This window comes from Simochromis diagramma, unplaced genomic scaffold (assembly GCF_900408965.1).
Source record: "Simochromis diagramma unplaced genomic scaffold, fSimDia1.1 OVJJ01000361.1, whole genome shotgun sequence".
NCBI classification, from domain to species: Eukaryota; Metazoa; Chordata; class Actinopteri; order Cichliformes; family Cichlidae; genus Simochromis; species Simochromis diagramma.
This window is the reverse complement of record NW_024386860.1, coordinates 4,103,122-4,123,581: the sequence shown is the minus strand read 5'-3', so window position 1 is coordinate 4,123,581 and position 20,460 is coordinate 4,103,122. Positions and strand designations below refer to the sequence as shown.

The window sequence follows — 20,460 nt, the reverse complement described above, 5'->3', positions numbered from 1 at the left end:
TTTACAGAGCTATATCATGAACCACTGCTGTGCAATGACATGCTATTATTTTGTAGTGCTCAAAGCTCAAGCTGACGGTTATCCTCCAAGTTAAACACAGTATAAAAATGTCAGCAAGGGTTTGAGTCGTCACTTGAGTAAAAATCATGCCAAAAACAGAAGATATCAGTTATGAGTCGAGAAAAAGACTTATTCATGCTGATAAAGCAGTAGATGGATATAAAACAGTATCACAGCGTATCCAAGTGTCAAGAACTGGAGTGAGAAGTATCATCAAGAAATTCAAAGGGAGCCACACAATACAGACCAAGTCTCGTAGACGTAGGAAGCAAAAGATTTCAAACACTCTGGAAAGAAAAACTGCGAAAAATTTTGAAGTCAGACTAAAGTATGCTAAGTATGCTGAGTGCTTTCCTCAGATGAGCTGAAACTAGAGCAGGGATGCTGCTTATGTTTGGAGAAAGAAGGGAGAGAAATACAACCCAAAGAACACCCTCCCTACAGTGAAACAAGGTATTGGGGGTACAACGTGGTGGGGATGCTTCAGTGCATTTGGAATTGGGAATCTCATGAAAGTGGAAGGAATCACAAAGAAATAAGGATATGTGAAGATTCTGGAAGAAAACCTCAAGCAGTCATCGCTTTGTTTTCCAAGGTGACAGTGACTTAAAACATTTGTTGCCTCTGTTGAAGAACTGCTTCCAGACGGCCAAAGTGAACATTATAGACTGGTCTGCACAAAGCCCTGACTTTGCAAATCTGTCTTCATTTACAAAGAGCGCTTTTCAGAGAGCTGGGCTGAGATTGCTCAGACGTATGTGAGGCTTTGTGAAAACTAGAACAACTGACTACAGGCTGCAAATTGGACACACCATTGACTATTAGCATCATGGTGGTTAATAATTTTGATTTGTGTGAGGAATGTAAAATAACGTAAGCATACAAAATAAAACCAGGATGTTTGGAAAAGCTGTGCTAAAAAAATCCTGTCTCTTTAAACAACATAACACCACACAAAAAGATGAAATGTACACAACCATGTTTGTTCATACACTATATATTATTTATTAAAAGCAATAAATTCTTGGCTAGTACGGACTTTAAACACTATAAAACATATGGAACAGTTTGTCAGTTTTCATCATCTGTCCTCTGCCATCAGCATTCACCCATTTATTATGCAATCAAAAAAACATTAATCCATCATCCCTCTCATGTGTTCCTCAGTTCAGGCACACTGAAGTTAAATCAGACCCTTTGTGATTCACTCCAAAGTTATCCTTCTATCAGTCAGATTCCTCTGACAGAGGACATCGTCTATTAAACAAAGTCCTGACTGAGTTACACTGCTGAAGTCTGAAACACTTTATTTTAATAAGTGAGGACCTGATTGTGCGTATTCATAAGAGTCACCAGACTTGTGTATTTGATGCTGTTAACATATTTTCTACAAAGCAGCAAGCCCTCTCACTTGTTTCTCTTATAGATTTTTTGGGCAAAATTGAGGAAAACAGAGTGAGGAAGGTTTTGTGCGTGGCTGGCGATGAGTTTCTGTAGGCGCTGGTAGCTTTCCTCTTCATATTTTTGGTACAATGATGGCATCTGCAGGCTGTTGTACAGTGCTTTGACCTTTTCCACACTGGCTTCATCATGTTGTCCATAACATCCCTGAGGAGGAGATCAAAATGAACTTGTTAACACTAACAAATGACTCTAGTCATGAGTCTAAACAAGGTGGGAACAGATGAACGTCAAAGAATTAAAGGTGTAGACGTTTTAATACCGACTTAAACTGTACCAATGATTACATACGTCAGGGGAATTTTCTGGATGCTCAGAACATTGAATATCTGCTAGTAAGCAAAGTTAAGGGTAAGATTAGCAATTTTATGTCATATGACGCAAACAGAGCTGAACCACTACTCCACCAGAAACTAGTATTGATTTCTTATAGAAGACGCAAGCCAGCAATGCGAGCTTTAGAGCATAGAGCTGCATAACTGCCAGCACTAAATCAAGCTGCTGTGTAGTTTGTTGTAGTTGGATGTATCTCAACTTGTTGTACAACAAGCAGACAATAGAGTGTAACCGTTGACTGGTCTCTATGGCATGTGACTGAGGCCCTAGCAACATCTGGCGATGCCAAGGACTAATTTCTGCAACCAGCTGACATGAATAATGAAGCTACCCCGGCAGCAGATCTAGAGGTTTATTCTATCCTACTGCAGAGTCTAACGACGGTATACACAAACAGTGGTTACTCTCTTGTCCGTATGAAAATTCTCTCTAGATGAGATGCTATGTTAACTCAAAATCACCCCCTTAATTACAAAGTAATATTACAAGAATGTAAGGGACAGGGCTAGATAGAGAGATTGCTACTTTCTCTGCAACATAATGTATTAATATGGTTAATATTATTATTTTGCTCATTATATCAGTTGATTTAAAAACGAAAAGTTTTAAAACTAACAACCAGACAAATTGCACATTTAAAGGATAAAAAACAAGAGCACGTACAGCTAAGCATCATCAAAATGAAAATTCTACACAGTGGCAACCCAACTCTGCCACATATTTATAAATTTTACGTGATCAGAAGAGAAGCATTTATTTAATGAGGCCCAACCTCTAGCTCTTCTCTCTGCTTAGGAGTCATGATTTCCAAGGCTGTCACAACCAGCCAGCTGCATTTGTTGTCCTGAATGTCTGTGCCAATCTTTCCTGTCACAGCAGGGTCACCGTAACAGTCCAAGTAATCATCCTGTGACAGAATACATCAGATGGTCATTAAAACAGAATAGTCAGCAGCGTATTATGCAACACGTGCAGCTAACGAATGGGAAATATTATGCTATGAAGGTCAATGATGAGGAAAAATAGCTACTTGTATTTGAAAGAACTCCCCCATCTCAAGTAAGATGTGCTTGGCGTTGCTGTGCTCTTCTTCACTGTTGATTCCTGCCTGGAAAAGAAAAAAAGGTATAAAGAGTGTTTTAAAGCTGTATTATTTTACCTCCATTTTTATGCAACATGAAGTTGACACACTCACCATATACATCGCAGCTGCCACTGGGAGGTAAAATGAATAAAAGGCAGTCTTGTATTTTACAATTGCTTTATACCTTAAAGACAAAAAAAGAGAAAAAAGAAATAAATACTTATTGCAATAAACAACACTCATCTTTCAACACTCTCTCCCCTTCTTACCTTTCGATGGTGAATCTGTTGAGGTCAATTTGTCTGGGTGGAGCAGTCATGAGATCCAGAGCCTGACCGAGTTCTGTCTGGAAAGTGACCTGAGGGGAAAAGAAAGAAGAAAACACACAAGGTAAGTAAAAACTCACAAGTACTTGAGTTTCTGAAATAACTGTTCGGTCACTTGATAAGCAAATGTTTTGACAGCTGATGAATAATTTGAGAGATTTTAATTAAAGAATTAGGAAACTGTGTTGAAAATTTTGTGGTTAGTTTGTATGACAATCTAAATATGCAGGCTGATTAAATTGGTTGGCTGAACAAAACACACATCAGCAAGATGACAGTGTTGGCTTGAGGAAAATGTTGTAAAGGACATTTTTTCTCTTCCCTCTATGGCAGCTGGGAAAGGCTCCAGCCACCTCCCCACTGCCACGAACGGGATAAGCGGTAAAGAAAATGGATTGAAGGATGTTTTGCATTTTCTGAGGAGTAGTTTGTGGACAGTGGACAATGCTGAAGATGACTAAGTGTTGAGCCGGATTAAACTATGCAATAATACATTGCTCAAGCTGGACATTTGAGTGAAATCATGCATAACCACAGTCATAACCTCTTCAGCAGTCTCTCGGTTGGCTTTTAAGAGCCGTTACTGCATACATTTTACGAACGAAGTGATGAATTTGCTGCCAGATGCACAAGCACACTTTCAGCCAAGAAGACTCACTTCGTTGAACAGCTCCAGGAGGTGAATATAGTAGGGCTGATCTCTGCAATATCTGCGAAGCAGTCTGTAGATTGACCCCTCTAACAGAAAGGAATCATTAATGGCATCCAGACCTATACCATCCTAAAAAAAAACCAAAAACAAACAAACCAATAGGTAGGATTTATATAGGTAACCAGAGGGAAGTGGGAAAATAACCACAGCACAAACTCATACTAGTCTCCTTTTCTGGAATATATTAAGTCTCACCTTCTTGTACCAGCAGGGTTGCCCTCTCCGAGTGACAGATCCATCCATGATGTCATCTGCCACGAGGAAAAATGCTTGAAGCTGCAAGTATCAGACACACAGCGGCAACACCTAAATTAGAAAACGTAGCACTTGTGCAAAGTGTCAACGCTACAGTCAAGAGTCTGCTCGTGAGAGAAAGTTTTAAAGACACACAACCTGCATATTCCAGCTACCTTCCTGTCAATTTAGTAAAATCCAGCCTCAACAATGATTAAAGATAAATCACGATTAAACATGATTACAGATGAGGATAGTGTAAAGTTACTGGTTAAAGTGGTAATGATATTGTTTGTACTGCTTATTGTGGTCCCAAGCCCCTACTGAAGATTGCAGACTTTAAAGGAGGTCATAACTATGTAGTGCAATCTTTTAAAGCAGCTTAACATCTTAATGCTTAATTAGGTTGGAACAGAATTAAAATCACCTGTGACCGACACTGACTTTTAATGGGTAAAAAAATTAATGAAATACTGTCAGACTTTTAATTTAGCATGCCATACCAAACCCTCACCAGTTCAATGCACCAGCCGACCAACAGAGCCCGCTGCACGGTGTCCTGGGTAAGCTGGGAGGGCGGGACAAGCTCCCTGAGTGAGCCAATCACAGAAAGGCCTCGGTTCCTCTTTCCTCCAGGAGTGTTGTATACCAAAACCTTAAACAAAAACACATATGAACATCTACATATCATTGTCCCCCTCTGCTAAATGAAAAAAAGAGACCAGTCATACATACTTACCTCTCTCAGTCTTTTCAATGCGTCTGCCAGCACGGGATCTGTAAAGTCTCTCTCTGTGAGCTCTGTGACGAGCTCCTCAAACTGGTCTTCAAACAGCTGAGGGTCTGAAAGCAGAGCCTTCTTGTTGTGCGTCCCATTGCAAACTCTGTCTCCCTGCAAAGACGAGATGCACAGCAGGTGAGAGGTGTTTCTTGGCCTGAGGGGGGACACGGTCAGCCAAACGGTCCGGATAATTTTATGGGCACTGGAGACCCAGCTCAGCAAGCGTGTCATTACCCTTCAACCGTGCAATTGTGCCGACCAGTAACAAACGTTTTTATAGGTAAAGGTAAATCACATGGTTGCTCCAGATGAGGATCAACCAGGTGACTGTAACACTACCAGGTTACTTTAACACTACTAGGCCATGGTCTATCCGGCAGAGTGGATTAAGCTAAAGAGAAACTATTATTAGCTAGCTAGTTCCGTTATCATGAAAAGAAGCGTTTGCTGACTTTAGCTTACATCGTTTTCCTTAATTCACTCTGTCTTCTAGGCTAGTTATAACATAACGAATGAAAATGTTTCTTATTCATACAAATGCCTTTACTCACCATAATAACACCGCCCTGTAATCCCAGACTGCACGATGTAATACAGTATAAAATGCCGGTCTTCACTTTCTCAGTCTTGTTGTCAAACTGGAGTCTGTGAACGTCTCCTAAAACCAGGATATCAGACTGTAGTTTGCTGTCGCGCTGCTGTCTGTTTTATTACACCGCAGTCGAACTAAATGTCCCAGTGTTCCTTGCGAGTGGTTAAATATGGGCGGAGATTTTAAAAGGCTCCATTTGACATTAAGGGGTTTCATTGGTTTGGTGCATCGAACCAGGATGGGCTTTCACAATGGCTAACCAATAGGACTTGAGAAGAGGCGGAGCTTAAGTGGGGTGGCAAAAGTGGAGAGAGGAGTATGATAAAGCAAATGAAGAAATTTCTATACTGTATTATAGTACACAGTAGTATACAGTATATAAGAAAATTATATGATCCTATTCAGTACATAGATAATTTCTATACTGTATTTTTAAAATAATATATTATATCCTAGTTTGTACTTATATACAACACAGGTATTTTACAGTGTCTTGAGCCACTCCTCATTTCTTTCTATTTTGCTTGCATGGAGCAAGTAATTTTTTAAAGTGATCTTGAGCAATAGCTGAAGCTTTTTTAAAGGTTTGTTTTTCCTTGGACATTGACCACCTTTTCATTAATTTTCAGTCCAGTCATTGTATCTTGCCATTTTGAGATTATTATTATTATAAATATTACTTTATTTTATTGTTTGTTAATCCAATTTAATCTGACCGGATTCAAGCATAAAAATGCACCTAACGCATGAGATGAACCAATGTTGTGTCTACACATACCAGACAACTTGGCAAAGAAACAGTTTTAAATTGTATCTTGAGGCTTTTTGTTACTTGCAGTCTCTTGGAAAAAACACAATTTGTTCTTATTTCTTAAGCTGAATCTGGAAAACAGGTCTTTTGACCCAACATTCAATACCATTTGGAAAGTATCTGATTTGGTTAAAAACTTATTTTTTTTCAGCACGACAGTGAAACCAAATACACTGCCAATGCATTACAAGCATACATGGATAAAAAAACACACACACATGATTAGTCATGGACTGGCCTCCTCAGAGCCGTGGCTTTATGTTGATAGAGAATTAAATGAAAAAGCAGCCAACACCCAAAGAAAAGATTTGCTTGTCCTTCTAGAAGCCTGGACAACAATCCCTCAAGACTACATAAGAAATTATAAGAAATCTTGCCTAAGAGAGTTCTGGCGCTGTTGTACATTTAATATTAGCTAAATAATAGCTGCTTAAAATTGACCTTATACACTGTATTTCCATTTATGTTTGCATATATTTCAATAAAACACTGAAGCTACTTTACAGTTTACTAGCAAAATCTAAATAAATGAGGAGTTGCTGAAGACTTTTGCACAACACTGCATTTTGTCTATCATTTATTTCATTTCATGAAATACATTGACACTGCATTTAAAATCTGGAATAGGTGTCATACTTAGATTACATTTATTGTTCAGATCTCAAGGCTCTGTCCTGTTAAGCCTGCAATACAGATATACATTTCTTGAAATAAATTATGTTTTATGCAAGACAGGAGGTAGAAACACAGCTCAGTGCCTTTATAGGTGTATGCATGTGCCTGTAAGTGTGTATGTGTGTAAATCTTTAAACTTAGATACATACGTATGAGTGTATCCAAAATGTGCCTTTACTGATACATATTCAGTATCATCACTTGGTGAGCACACCAGAAAGTCTTTCTAAAGAAAAAAAGAAATCCAATCTGATACAAATATATTATTACACTTCAAAATTCAGTACCCAGAGCTGCCAGACCCATCATAAATTCCCTGTCATGAGAGTATCTGGAAGATTTTCTTTTTGTTTTGTCATTCAACTAACCACCAGCAACCCATAGAGTCCACAGGGACATGTGCTAACACATTTTGTGAAGCCTGACCACTTAATCAATTCATCTGTACATTTACTGCGAGAGACTCTTCATATCATCGGAGTACAAGTTACACCTATTTATCTTACAGGATCAAGCTGCTTTAGCCAGTGTCACATATTGAAACTCGATTAAAATCAAATTGGATACAGAGGCATGTTTGGAGCCCGTGGGAGCGCTGCAGATCCTTGTCCTTAGAGCTAGCTATTAAAACAAATACATTGTAACTGCCGACTATCACAGGTCTTGGGTGCAAGGGGAGGAAAAAAAAGGAAGCATAGTCAAAACATGCAGATAAAGACATTCTGAAGGACATGTTACTTAATTACACAGACAGTCAGGATTCAATGCACAAGGTTTCTGCTGTATCGCCGGTTGTAGCAAAACATGCGCACGGGCAAACGAAATGACCGTGTCCAGGGGCCACCCACAGAGAGTACATTTCACAGGCCGAGCCTGTGTCTGTGGCGTGCATTAATGTCAGTGTCTGAATGCTGGCTGCCTTATTTTTCGAAGGCCATCGTGTAGGTGGAAAAAGTGTGACTGAATTAGAAAAACACAAAATTAGCAACTCAGTAATGTGAAAGCATTTCTCATGTGTTGTCTGTTTATCTTACATTGTACTCAGCTGACTATATGATGATGCATTTTGTTTAATCAATGGAAGACAAAGTAAGAGCTTTCCTTGATCACTTCACCTGAGCGATCCCGTGAATGAATAGCAATGTACAAAAGGGCCAGAAGCATATTGCAACCCATTGTGTAACAGACTGAGATTAAAAGTAAGTGTAAGTAAATCTGAATGCTAGTTGAGTTCCATTTCCAGTCAGAGTTAGGAGCTCATTGGTGTGGCAGAAAAGATGCTTCTGGTAGGTTGATCTTGGCCAATAGGTTCTCTAAAGAGAGCCCATCAGAAATAAACATCTACAGAGCACTGCACTGCTGTTGATCTGTGAGGGAGCTCTAAGATGTTGTTCACATGATAAAGAGCACCACTAAGTAAGGCCATTTGCACAGCTTGCTCCAAGAAACGGAAGTGAATAAGAGACAAAGGAGGGAATAATATCTCAATAGGCTTCTAGATATTTCCCCCTACAGCCTTGTCATCTTGCGTGCCACCTATTTTCCTCCTCCACCCCTCCTTCACTCTCCTCTTCTTTTCACAGTGCAGACTCTGAGTAGAGAGCTCCCGATGACCCATGTGGTGCATGAGGTGTCACTAGTCGACGCAGTGACGCTGAGGAGGAGAAGCTTAAATCTCCACAGCTGCGCAGGTGGATCCCTTCAGGCGCCCGGCTGCTGTAGTGTCGGTTGTGACGACTGTCACTGTGGGAATGGTGATGTCCGCGTCGATGAGGATGATGGGAATGATGGTTGGCTTGTCCACGGCTTGTGCTCCAAGGCGTTCGCAACACCTGAAGATATTTTTATGAAGTTGTGAGAAAGGGCAGAAGGTTTGCTGCAAAGTGACATAACAGCGTAATCAGGACTTCTTTTTATACCTGCTCCAAGGGCAAGTGGTTGGCACCCTCAGCTCCACTCCTTCTCTTAGGTCCCTGCCCTGCGCTGCCAGCATGCTCAGATGGGGGTGCCAGGTTACGTTTGGAGCGCTGCAAGAAGCGAGCCACCAGAACCCGAGTGACCTGACGGAAACACGAGGAGATCAGAGAATGAGCAGACTGCACAGCCGTTCATATTTGCCACCTTACTGCTCCTGTAACTTCCTTCAAGAATTTTTTTGGACTTGCCTTAAGGTCTCCGAGAGAACGGTGGCAGTCTTTAGGTAAACGTAACGGTGAAGTGGGTGCAGGTTTGGAGGGGACCTGCACCCCCGTGGCTGCTAATTTGATGCTGCCTTTTCTGGGCAGAGCAGCAACCGGAGGCACAGAAGTGCGGGGCAACAGACACGCTTCAGAGGATGGGCCTTTGCATAAGAAGAAAAAGAAAATGTTACATGCAGAGCTATAATACCCTTTTAGCTCATCCAGCAGCAGAGTTGCCAGGTCTGTGCGACAAAACAAGCCCAATGCCAAGTCAAAAATATCCTTAAAAAACAGACACAGGCACAGAGCTGTGCAGACCATTATAGCAACTTGCATAATGCTGATCTGCAGGGGGCTAAGTATGAATAAATTATCTATCTATCCATCCTCCCATCCAATCCCAGCTGTCATAGGGCAAAAGGCAAGGTACACCTTAGAAAAGTTGCCAGGGGCAGGCCCATTTACTTGATTTAAAATATGGATCTCTGTTCACTCTAGACATTCAGCTAATTTCACCCAACCAGCAGACAGAAAAAAAATGTGACTGCAGCAGTATATAGTAGTTGCAGTCTGATTGGCGAGATGCCACAGGAAAACTGTAGATCCTTCCACAGTACAGTACAATATGTGTTGATATTTTTATTCTTGCTGTATAATCTATATAAATAAAGATGTAGGCAGAGTCCTGAGCCGATAGAAAAACAAAATGGTGAAAAACAACCTTAACATATACTTAGAAAGGTTGGAAGTGAGGGAAACAACATACAGGTAGACATAACTGAAATTTAACAGCTACATTACAAACATTCTGACTTTTGCTGCATAAAAAAAAGCAGATGAAACAGCTGCAAAAACACAAATATTGCTGCTGATGATTCAAAGAGGTATAGTGTATATAGACTGTAGGAAGTGCTGCATGGTATTACAGAATGTACCAGACTGTCCCCCTGCTCTACTAGACAGTAAACAGCATACTATTTAGTGTGTCTGATGGAATAATCTCCCATAATAAATTAGGCTACCTAAAATCTTATGCCTGTGATAGTGACATTAAGGCCTGTATCATGGATAATCATGGATTATTGCATTTTTTCCATGACGTACTGTATCCATGACTTTGCTGCTTGAGCATCCATCCATTGGGGTCTGTCATTTGAAAAAGAAAATGCAGATAAGAAGGCACATTACTGTTTCCACAAAGTGATGTCATTTATCAATATGTAATCAAATCACTGCTAATTTTGATGTTCCGGAAAAGTTTCATAAATCACGTGCACATGGGGCTAGATCTCCATGTCTCCTCTGAAGCGTACGTTTCCAGTCGTTGCTAAGAGGCTTTGATGAATGAGGGCAATTAGCGGTAAATGAGCTGAGCTATGTCTGATCAAAACAACTGAGACATGATCTCTTTTGGGGTTTCTCCTTCTAATTAGACAATCTCTCAAGTAAAGAGAAAGAAAGGATGACAGAGGTGGTGATGAAATGCAGCAAAGGTTCAGCTCTTTAACTAAGAACATTTGTACATCACACTGCCTGATAAAGTTTATCTCATCTTTAAGGTCCATAGGAGCGAGCTCTTACCTGTGTCTATAGATGCCTTGCTGCTTCCAGAGCCAAAGTCAACTAGAGAAATGTAAGTTCAGACAGGTTATGGGATCTATAAAGCTAGTTTAAGACATGTGTTTACGTTGGTGTCTGACTTACCTGTCTCAGTTGAGGAGCCCAGACCTGGCTCACTGTGTGACCTCACAAGGCGTAGGAAGCCTTCCCGGTCTTTTTGTACATTCTCTCCATCTCTTTCATTCTTCCCAGCTCTCCGGTGAAGATACAGGGGTTGGTGCGGATGGGGTTGCTCACTGGTAGCAGAGGAGGATGAGGTAAGGGGAGCAGAAGAGGCTGGGATGGCTCCTTGGACTGAAGGGGTGGAGGGGCGAACTCGAATCTCTGGGATCGAGGATTGGTGTTGAGAGGTGCAACTCCCTACTGCTTCCAGCTGGGAACAGCTACTAGCCAGGATGGTCTGGCGCCGCAACACTGGAGACCTGGATGACAAAACCGGAAAATGCCAAAACATATGTTGGCATGTGTTTGCAGTTTCAACTTCTGATTTTAACCCGGCATCGGACGTTTGCACTCACCTGTATGTGGTGGTGGCTGTGCTGGGTGAGGAGCAGGAGTTGGACCGCTCTCCTCTGAGGAATCGCCTGGATCTCGGCCCTCCTGCCAGAGGACTCTCTGGTGTTTGACACGGTGGGCCACCTAAGTTGATATACTCCCTACCATCTCCTCCGTCTCCACCCTCACTAGCGTTCCTGTTACGCCTCTCCCCTTGGTTTCTCAGCCCAACCTCCAAGAGGCAGGAGTCCTCAGAGGGGGAGGAATCATCAGGGATGTCCACAATCTCTGACATTAACAGAGATCCACTGTCCATGGACACTAAGTAAAAAAGGTAATCCTTTATTATGTAGGGAAAATGTTACATTTTGATTTAATTTATAGGACTTTTTAAGTAATCTAAGAAAACTCCTTACTATACCTCAGCAATAATATTGTCAGTAATAATTATGACTTAATGCTTTTTTGTTTTCTGTTGTACAACACTGCACAGAGTTTGTGGCGTTTTAATGAGCTTGAAAGCGAAAATTTGATATGACCACCTTACTTCTTCAACATAGCCTGAAATCTTTTTACGCGAGCTTTCTTGGCATTTATTTAAGTAGTGTTCAGGAATAGTTCTAGGATTTTTGAGGGACATTCAAAGCTCTTCTTTGGCTGTTGGCTGCCTTTTGATCCATTTACTGTCGAGATGATCCCAAACTGCTTCAATAATGTTGAGTTCTGGGCTCTGTGGAGGTCAGCCTGCAATTGAGTGTTCCCTTGTGTGTTTTTCTATCCAGGTGTGGTTTCACTCCATTGGCAGTGTGTTTGAGATCATTGTCATGCTGGAAAATGAGCCGTTACCAATCAGAAGTTTCCAGTTGGTGTTGCATGGTGGATCAAAATTCTAGGGTACTTCTGTGTGATCATATTTTCATTAGTTTTGGGAAGATCACCAACACCTGTGGCTGAACTGCAGCCCCAAACCATCGCAGAGCTTCAACCATAATTTACAGGCAGCTGTAGATCATTGTACCCAACCTCCTCTGTACATATTATTGATGATTTGAACCATAGACTTCACATTTGGATTCATCACTCAATAAGACCTAATGCCACTGATTTTCTGTCCAGTTCTTGTGTAACTTGGCATACCTCAGCCTTTTGTCCCTGTTTCCCTTGCTTAACAATGACTTCTTGACAGCCAGACTTCCACTGAGACCATTTCTGATGAGACTCCACTTCTCTTTGGGAATCACCTTGTTGGTGGAAAAATATTGTGTGAACAAATTATCTGTTTTTTGTGTCAGGCTGTTAATAACAAAGTGTCTAAAGACACGGTTAAAAATGGATTCTTTGTTAAGTTCTCTGTTATGTGCAGATACAACACTAGTTCATCCCTTGAATTAGGAGGCTTTTCATGCCTGAATGGTCAGTCTTAAGAGGCATGATAAGCATAACCTTAACCCTAACCCCATAAATAAACATTAATCTGAAAATGGTCAGGTAGAAACTGGACTGAAAATAAGTGGCAAAGGAGCCAATGCTCAAATAAACACTTTGCAAGAACTTCAGAAAGCCTGGAGAAATATTCCTTATGATCACTGAAAAAAAAGAGACAATATGTGGCTCCTTGGAAGCAAAATATAAAGAAATGAGAGGTGGTGCAAGACTTTTACACACTGCTTTATGTTTCATTTTCAGTTTGTCTTAATTTGAAATATTACGGAGCCCCGCAGGGGACATGGGAGAAAAAAAAATTAAGACTGACTTTTGCGAGATCTCGCAAAACAAACTCGGGATCTCGCAAAACTTTTGCGAGATCTCGCAAAACAAACTCGGGATCTCGCAAAACTTTTGCGAGATCTCGCAAAACTTTTAGCTGCATTCTTCGGACGCCGGCTCGAAGCCGACCGGGAGGTCGAGGCACGATGTGCCGGGAAAGCAGTGTTCCTCCCGGCTGTAGTAGGTCTCGACCTCCCGTTAGCTCCGAGCTAACGGGAAGAATGCGGCTAAAACTTTTGCGAGATCTCGCAAAAGTTTTGCGAGATCCCGAGTTTGTTTTGCAAGATCTCGAGTTTGTTTTGCGAGATCCCGAGTTAGTTTTGCGAGATCTCGCAAAAGTCCGTCTTAATTTTTTTTCTCCCATGTCTCCTGCGGGGCTCCGTAAAATATAGATCTGATTAATTCAATATATTTACTGTCAGTGAATACTGATTTTAGTACATTGCTGACATTTGAAAAACGTCACTGGCAGAAGAGGTTTAACACTTGTGTTTAATCCAATATAAAATTAACCACACTTTATTTTTTATTTTTATTTCTTTCTTTACTCTAGCATGTAGTTTAAAAAAAACGTATCTGTCCATCTTGTGGCTGTAGAGATGTCGACCTTTCTGTTGAATTGCACTAGATGGCACTTGGCTTGCAGTGCACAAAGGAACCAAAAATGGAAGAAAAGAAAAAACAACCCCCAAATTATGTAATGTCATAACAACAGTACTGTCCCATTTCTGAAATTATGACGAACAAAAAAAGAAAAAGATAGACAGAGTTCACACCAGTCATATTTTTTAATAGCAGGTTAACACTGGTGTACCTAAATCATCTGTTTGTGTACCTGTTTAGAACAGAGTATTATTAATATGATTAGTAACACCTATATTAAAATGCTATCTTGTGTGGCTTGAAAATTGCTTTAATTAAAATATGTGTATTAATGTTTTGGTCTTTTTACAATCATGTAAGCAAGGTGTTACATCCAGTGAGGACGTGGGAGTGTGTGGGCGTGGTGTTGTCCTCTCCCTCTCCTCCTCCTTCTTTCTTGCCCCTCCCCTTGTCTCTGTCTGCCCCTGCCTTCTCCTTTAGGACACACCTGCTGCTCATTTGCCCTTGTTGACCACCAATTACCCTCAGAGGTGATATAAGCTGGAGGAGAGCAGTGTGGATGTGGGAGAGACTTCTGGTGGTTTTCCCGCTGGGCTGGTGTGTGGTGTGGTGTGTGTGTGGTGTGTGTGTGTGTGTGTGTGGTGTGTGTGTGTGTGTGTGTGTGTGTGTTGTGTGTGGTGTGTGGTGTGTGGTGAGCGAGTTGTGGTGTGTTGAGAGAGAGAGTGTGAGAGTGTGTGAGTGTGAGAGAGTGTGAGTGTGAGAGTGAGTGTGAGATACTGGTCTGGTCAGTGTGTGTGTGTGATACTGGTCTGGTCAGTGTGTGTGATACTGGTCTGGTCAGTGTGTGTGATACTGGTCTAGGTGTGGAAAAGGCCTGCTGTGTGTGACCAGCCCCACCGTGTGCGTGGCTCTTTGTGAGTAGCTCTTAACTGAACAGTGGTTTTCCTTAAGTGTCGGTGGCCTCCATTATTTTGTTTGGCCTGCCTAGTAATTGCTAATAGCAGTGTTGCTGTCTTTTTCTGTTGAAGCCTTATAGTTGTTTTCTTTGTTGAAGTGGTCACCATCTCTTTGGGTTGGACTATCTGATTTATCATTAAAGCAGCATTGCTGTCTCTTTTTGTTGTTACTGTTTATATGAATATTGAGTTAATTGATTATAATAAAGATTTATTTTGTGTTAAATAGCTCTGCCTGGCGTTCTTTTCATTTCAACCCGGATCCAATTGTTACCGTCCCCCACCCTCTTCGCCTAGCTTTCGTGTGGGGGCGTAACACAAGGCTAAATAAAAATCTGTATATTTGGTTTGGGAGTGAAGTACCCCTTCAAGTTTGGAACTAGTTTTTAAAATGATAATTATGTTGATTTTTAGTAACTTTTTCTAATAATTTTCTAATAATAGTTGTTTTTTAATATTCCAAATGCAAATGGCTCTGTAAAACATATATTCCATTAGCTAACCTTCTCCACTGAAGGCGGTGGAAGTTCCTCTCTCTCCAGACAGCTCAGTGCCGTGGGGGTCAAACACTGTGGCCTTGATAGTCACAAAAGACAAAGATCAGCTTCTCACTAAGTCCATCACACAAACACATACAAGTACACACATACTTACCTGGCTGGCAGCTCTCTGTCCCATCACAGCTTCATAAGGAGGAGGGCAGTCAGTGGGGTAGAGGGGAACGGGGCTCTCCATGGAGCCATTATAGGTGATGCTAAATGTGGATTCAAAAATATCAATCATTTGGTTTTACAAAATGTAGCCTAATCATGTAAGTGAATGGCTACTAAATGTCGAACACAAGTGATATTGATGCATTTTAAGTGCATGTTTAATACCTCTGAGCATCTGTCTCAGAGCTGCAGGTGTACTCAGGAGGATAGTAGGGGGGTGGAGGGATGGGTGGAACAAACTCCTCAAAGTCCATGATGTTGGTCAGGAAGGCATCCTGAGGAGTGGTGCATTCTGGGTTGACAGACCGAGAGCGATGTGGGGCCAGCTGGGCAGGAATAAAAAATTGGGTACATCTTTAAAAGATACGGTGTTGTGAAAAAGTATCTATCTTTCTGATCTCTTATTTTTTGGCATATTTGTCACACTTACATGTTTCAGATCAGCAAACAAATTTTAAAATTAGACAAAGATAACCTGAGTAAATACAAAATGCAGTTTTTAAAGGATGAATTCTGTTATTAAGGGAAAAAAATATGCAAACCTACCTGCCCTACGTGAAAAATTTGCTGCAGTATTTGGACGACTTGCCTTAGCTGAATGAACCATGAACTCTGCTCTCTATCAGAAAATCCTGAAGGACAATGTCCAACCATCATTTCATGCCCTGAAACTCAATCACACTTGGCTTATGCAGGAGCACAATGATCCAAAACACACCTTAATGTCCATCTTTGAATGGCTAAAAATGACAAAATTAAGGTTTTGGAGTTGCCTAGTCAAAGTCCAGACTTAAATCCGATTGAGATTATCTTAAACAGGCTGTGCATGCTGGAAAACCCTCCAGTGTGGGTGAATTAAAACATTTCTGCAAAGAACAGTTGGGTCTGATGGCGAGTTTGAAAAGCTCATTGCCTATTACTGCAAACGGTTGATTGCGGTTCTTGCTGCCAATGGTGGCACAACCAGTTATTAGGTTTCAGGCAATTACTTTTTCACAGAGGGCCAGGTGGGTTTGGACGTTTTATTCCCTTAATAAATCATTTAAAAACTGAATTTTGTATTTGTTTGAGTTATCTTTATCTAAACGTTTAAACATTTTTCAAAATCAGAAACAGGTAAGTGTGACAAATATGCAAGAAAAGAAATCAGGAAGGGAGCAAATGCTTCTTCACAGCACTATATATTTTCTAATCTCTTAAAGCAGCAGTCCAGCACATTTGCAGGGTCCACATTTTAAATGTAAAATGTGCTGAATCTGTTCCTACCAGGTGCAGGAGGTCCAGGGAGAATATGTGGATACTGCAGGTCACGGTGGACAGGGTACAAATGATGGTGGAGAGAATGCTGAGACCACACGCACTGAACAAAAGGTCCTGTAGAGACGATGCATTCAAAAGAAAACAAAATCTTAGTTTGTGTAATTTTTTATGTGGAAAATGGATTTCCAGTGTGGTCAAAAAATATTCTACCTACCTTCAGCTGTTTTCTGACTGAGTGGCACCCATTATCCTGGTTGAGGACCAGCTTTTCCTCATCTGTGGAGCAGGGGTCTGTGCGTGCACAGCACACACACAGACCATTTTCCACCTAAACACATTGGATTGGTGTAAAGCACTAATCGGTAGACCAAAAGTGGATATTTGCAGCTATTCCTGTCACGTTTTCCATGCATCTGGCTAGAAGGGCATCTAAGCATGAAGGTAGAAGATAAAGCTTGCATAATATTGCTCACTGTACCTGGCAGGTGAGCATGGACTTGACCATCTGTGCATTCTGACAGGACAGCATTGAGCCAGCTAGACTGAGTATCACACACACTGCAGACAGCAGCATAAACAGTGACACCTGTGGAGATACACAGAGATGATGTTTGAGTTAGAGGGTGGCATTCAACCAAAGACCACAGCAGGATATCTCATGGTTCAAGATGCTTTCAACCAGAGTAAAGAACATGTTCAATGAAAGTGCCTGTTTTAGATCCTGGTCCTGTTTTCTGTCCTCAATGCACTGAAATCTTAAGCCTGCTAAGTGTTTTACTTCATGTGCACAGTGTAATCAAAATATAAAATATGATAGATTTTTTCATGCAGATATAGAATTGTTTAAACCACATAGTGACAAAACACCCCAGTACAAAGACCCTCAATTATCAGTTATGTAAGAATACACATTTTAAACTCCCACTTTTATGCCAAAAAGGATGAAAAGTTTGAAATTCTCAGAAAGATTTGATGCAATGTGCTACACATACCACCAGCGTCAGAGGTCTCCTCCATGAGATTATTCCAACAATCCCCGATGCCACCACCTGGAAACAAAAAGCATGTGCACCATGATATACCTCCTTTAGTATATCTGCTGTAACATACTGTTGTTTGTTTTCAGTACGAGTTACACTTACAAAGAAACCAGCCCAGAATGGACAAGACTGCCTTACGCGGGGAGTGGTGGTGAAGGCCATGCTGGTGAAAGAGAAGGCCAGGACCATTGCTCCCAAGCCCAGGTGGCAGAGCCCCAGGTAAAGGAGCAGTCGGGCCCCACCAGGCCCCCGGCCAGACATGCCCCTGCGGCTGTCTGACCAACCCCGGGACCCAGAGGCTGAAGCCACGCTGCTAGAGTCTGAAGGTGAAGGCATGTTTGGCTTGTGGAGGAGGCAGGGAAAGGTTTTACGCTTACAGCGGGTTCATAAGACAAGTTGTGTGGGCAGAAGCACAGGAGAGCAGGAGAGAGAGAGACATAAATGCTGGCTTCAGAGCTCTGCTCTGTCACAGTTATGCACCAAATTCTCCACTGGCAGGTTCTGCGCAATGTCCCATGGTGCGCACTGTAGTCCAGTCAGTGAGTCCAATAACTTTGTCAGCAGAAAGTTGAAAAAATGAGCTGCTACCACACAGTCGCAGGCACCATACTCACCTCATCTGACGTTTCAGCTTTTATACTTTTAAGTCCACACAGCGTCTCTTTCACCCCACTCAGTTCAGAAGCCAATGTAGCTTATATAGTACAGTCTACGCCATTCTGCTGCCCAGCCATTCTTTGATTATAACGCTAACAGGCAAACTGGGCAATTCGTTTTCCTTTTAAATCTTCACATTATTGCTATTATTACTCATTTGCTTTTTGCTGCTTCCTCCTCTCCACCTCCTCTCGTCCCTCTCTCCCTCCTCTAGCCCGTGGCATTGCGGTAACTGGAGACCCGAGCAGGCCGCAAATTCTAAAGCATCTCAGAGATAGCAGCTGTTCGCTTGTAGTTTTACTCCCAGCAGAGGCGGCATGTGGGGGTCAGTCCGTGCGTCCAGTCTTGAGGAACATCATCTGAACATGTGCGCTCCCCTCCCGCGACCTTTTTATCAGCTCCTTATCCTGTCACGGAAGAGAAAAAAAGACGGCGAGGAGATCAAAACCCTAAGATCACCCTAAGACTAATTAGCTATCCCGGCATGAACAGGAAATAAATGTTCCATCGATTTTCAAACTGCACCAAAATAGCAGCCAGGCTGGAATATTTACCAGCAGACTATCTATCTTTGTTAACTCCACCTCGGAGGTTTTTGCGGCGGTCCACACAAGCACCTAGACCCCCCTCCTCCTCCTCTTGTTCTTCCTCCTCCGCCGCCTCTTTCCTCCCTGCAGTCACGCGGGCATCCCGTTCAGCCCGTGTGTTTGTGAATGTGTGTATGTACCCCCGACGTTTACCTCACAGCCTTTCACCAGACATCACACCAATACAGCCGCTTAGCCTTCCCGTGCCCCCTCATAGCACAGCAACTTAAGTTTATCTTTCATTATCGTGTTTGCTCGCCCCTCCCCTCTGCTGCCCTCGCATCTCTTCCTCTGTTTCCAAGCCGAGCTGTGACTCTGGCAGAGGAACGGATCGTGTTTGCAAACCACAACCTGCCCTATACGTGATGACAAGGCACGCAGAACGTGCAGCCAACTCGGTGATGCGGCAGAGAGCGTTAACACAGTCCTGGTGCTGATGCTGGGAAGGAGGGGTGGTTGCCTAGCGACAGGATCCAGCTTTTACTGCTGCAGCGACGATTAAAACAACAACAACAACAACACACACAAAAACCCGAAGCAGTTGCTGTTGCTGTTGGCAGGAGAGTTAAAAAAGAAAGAAAGAAGAAAGAGAAATAGACGGTAGCAGAGATTCTTTGTAGTGAGAATGTGTGTCCTGTAGGTGGCTCGTCTAAAACAACCAGCGATGTGTCTATCATATGTAATGTTTCTTGTTCGTTCAAAGACCCTCATAGTGACTAACATATCTCGGTGTCAGATTCTCAAAATAAATAGTACGGGACTTACAGGACGTTACCATTATACTTGGATGATAGATTTTCACAGTAAAAGCCCTCATTTTTGTGTGTGTGGAATGTCCAGTATGCTTTAACCACAGACAAAATAAAAGATGGATATATCTTCCAGGTCGGAAAAACAAAGCCAATGTGGAAGTGTTGAATACTCTGAGAAGGTGATAACTTTCAAAAACACTTCCAGTTCTTTAGAAGTCACAAAACTGCTTTCTAACTTGAACTCTGCCAACAGTTTCCTGCTGAGTTTAAAGGCTTGGCCACTCATGTGGGGTCGTATTGAATAATAATATTTTTTAATGAGTGTATTTTGTAAATCGTTGTCATATTATGTCTCAAAATAAATCTGTGGTGTGAAACCACAGCTCATTGGCAAACACTTTCTTAATCTCAAGTCCTTAGCCAATGAGCACAGTTTTACAGTCAGTCATCACATCACATCATTTTTCTTTTTCTTTTGGAAACCAAGATGGTGATAGCAAATCTCAAGGCTTCACAAACCAGTGGGTGATGTTATGGTAGCTATGTGCATCTTTTATACTCACTATGGCTTAAATGCATTTGAAATTTCCAAAATAAAAGCCCCCCCACTCAGGTATGTCAGACAGTGCCCCCCAAAAAAACCCTAAAATAAATAAATTAATTAAGTCCCCCAATTTTAAAGAAGGCTTTAAAATGTGCTTTTGAAAAATTAAAGCCACCACTTACTTGTTGAATATCATGAAATTGCTTTCACACTG

The 20,460-nt window shown here is 41.7% G+C and overlaps 2 protein-coding genes across 4 annotated transcripts; both read right to left on the bottom strand.

The window, feature by feature from the left end:
• Positions 1-1,041: 1,041 nt before the first annotated feature.
• Positions 1,042-5,738, bottom strand: fdps (farnesyl diphosphate synthase (farnesyl pyrophosphate synthetase, dimethylallyltranstransferase, geranyltranstransferase)). 2 transcript variants are annotated; one of them, XM_040029814.1, is made up of 10 exons: positions 5,546-5,738; positions 4,953-5,105; positions 4,728-4,868; positions 4,175-4,255; positions 3,926-4,048; positions 3,211-3,299; positions 3,053-3,125; positions 2,888-2,965; positions 2,630-2,764; positions 1,042-1,668 (listed from the first exon to the last, which is right to left on the bottom strand). In XM_040029814.1, exons 1-10 carry the CDS (start codon positions 5,546-5,548, stop codon positions 1,468-1,470), a joined length of 1,077 nt encoding a protein of 358 aa, XP_039885748.1. In that variant the 5' UTR covers positions 5,549-5,738; the 3' UTR covers positions 1,042-1,467. The 2 variants fall into 2 exon arrangements, with proteins under 2 accessions (XP_039885748.1, XP_039885747.1); XM_040029813.1 differs by lacking the exon at positions 5,546-5,738 and having other exon boundaries at positions 4,953-5,400.
• A 1,142-nt stretch (positions 5,739-6,880) lies between these two features.
• Positions 6,881-19,897, bottom strand: fam189b (family with sequence similarity 189 member B). 2 transcript variants are annotated; one of them, XM_040029811.1, is made up of 15 exons: positions 18,918-19,897; positions 17,809-18,770; positions 17,659-17,715; positions 17,145-17,252; positions 16,881-16,994; positions 16,673-16,780; positions 15,572-15,732; positions 15,348-15,447; positions 15,197-15,269; positions 11,391-11,688; positions 10,957-11,294; positions 10,834-10,875; positions 9,238-9,413; positions 8,992-9,132; positions 6,881-8,904 (listed from the first exon to the last, which is right to left on the bottom strand). In XM_040029811.1, exons 2-15 carry the CDS (start codon positions 18,040-18,042, stop codon positions 8,650-8,652), a joined length of 2,205 nt encoding a protein of 734 aa, XP_039885745.1. In that variant the 5' UTR covers positions 18,043-18,770; positions 18,918-19,897; the 3' UTR covers positions 6,881-8,649. The 2 variants fall into 2 exon arrangements, with proteins under 2 accessions (XP_039885745.1, XP_039885744.1); XM_040029810.1 differs by having other exon boundaries at positions 17,809-19,897.
• Positions 19,898-20,460: the final 563 nt, after the last annotated feature.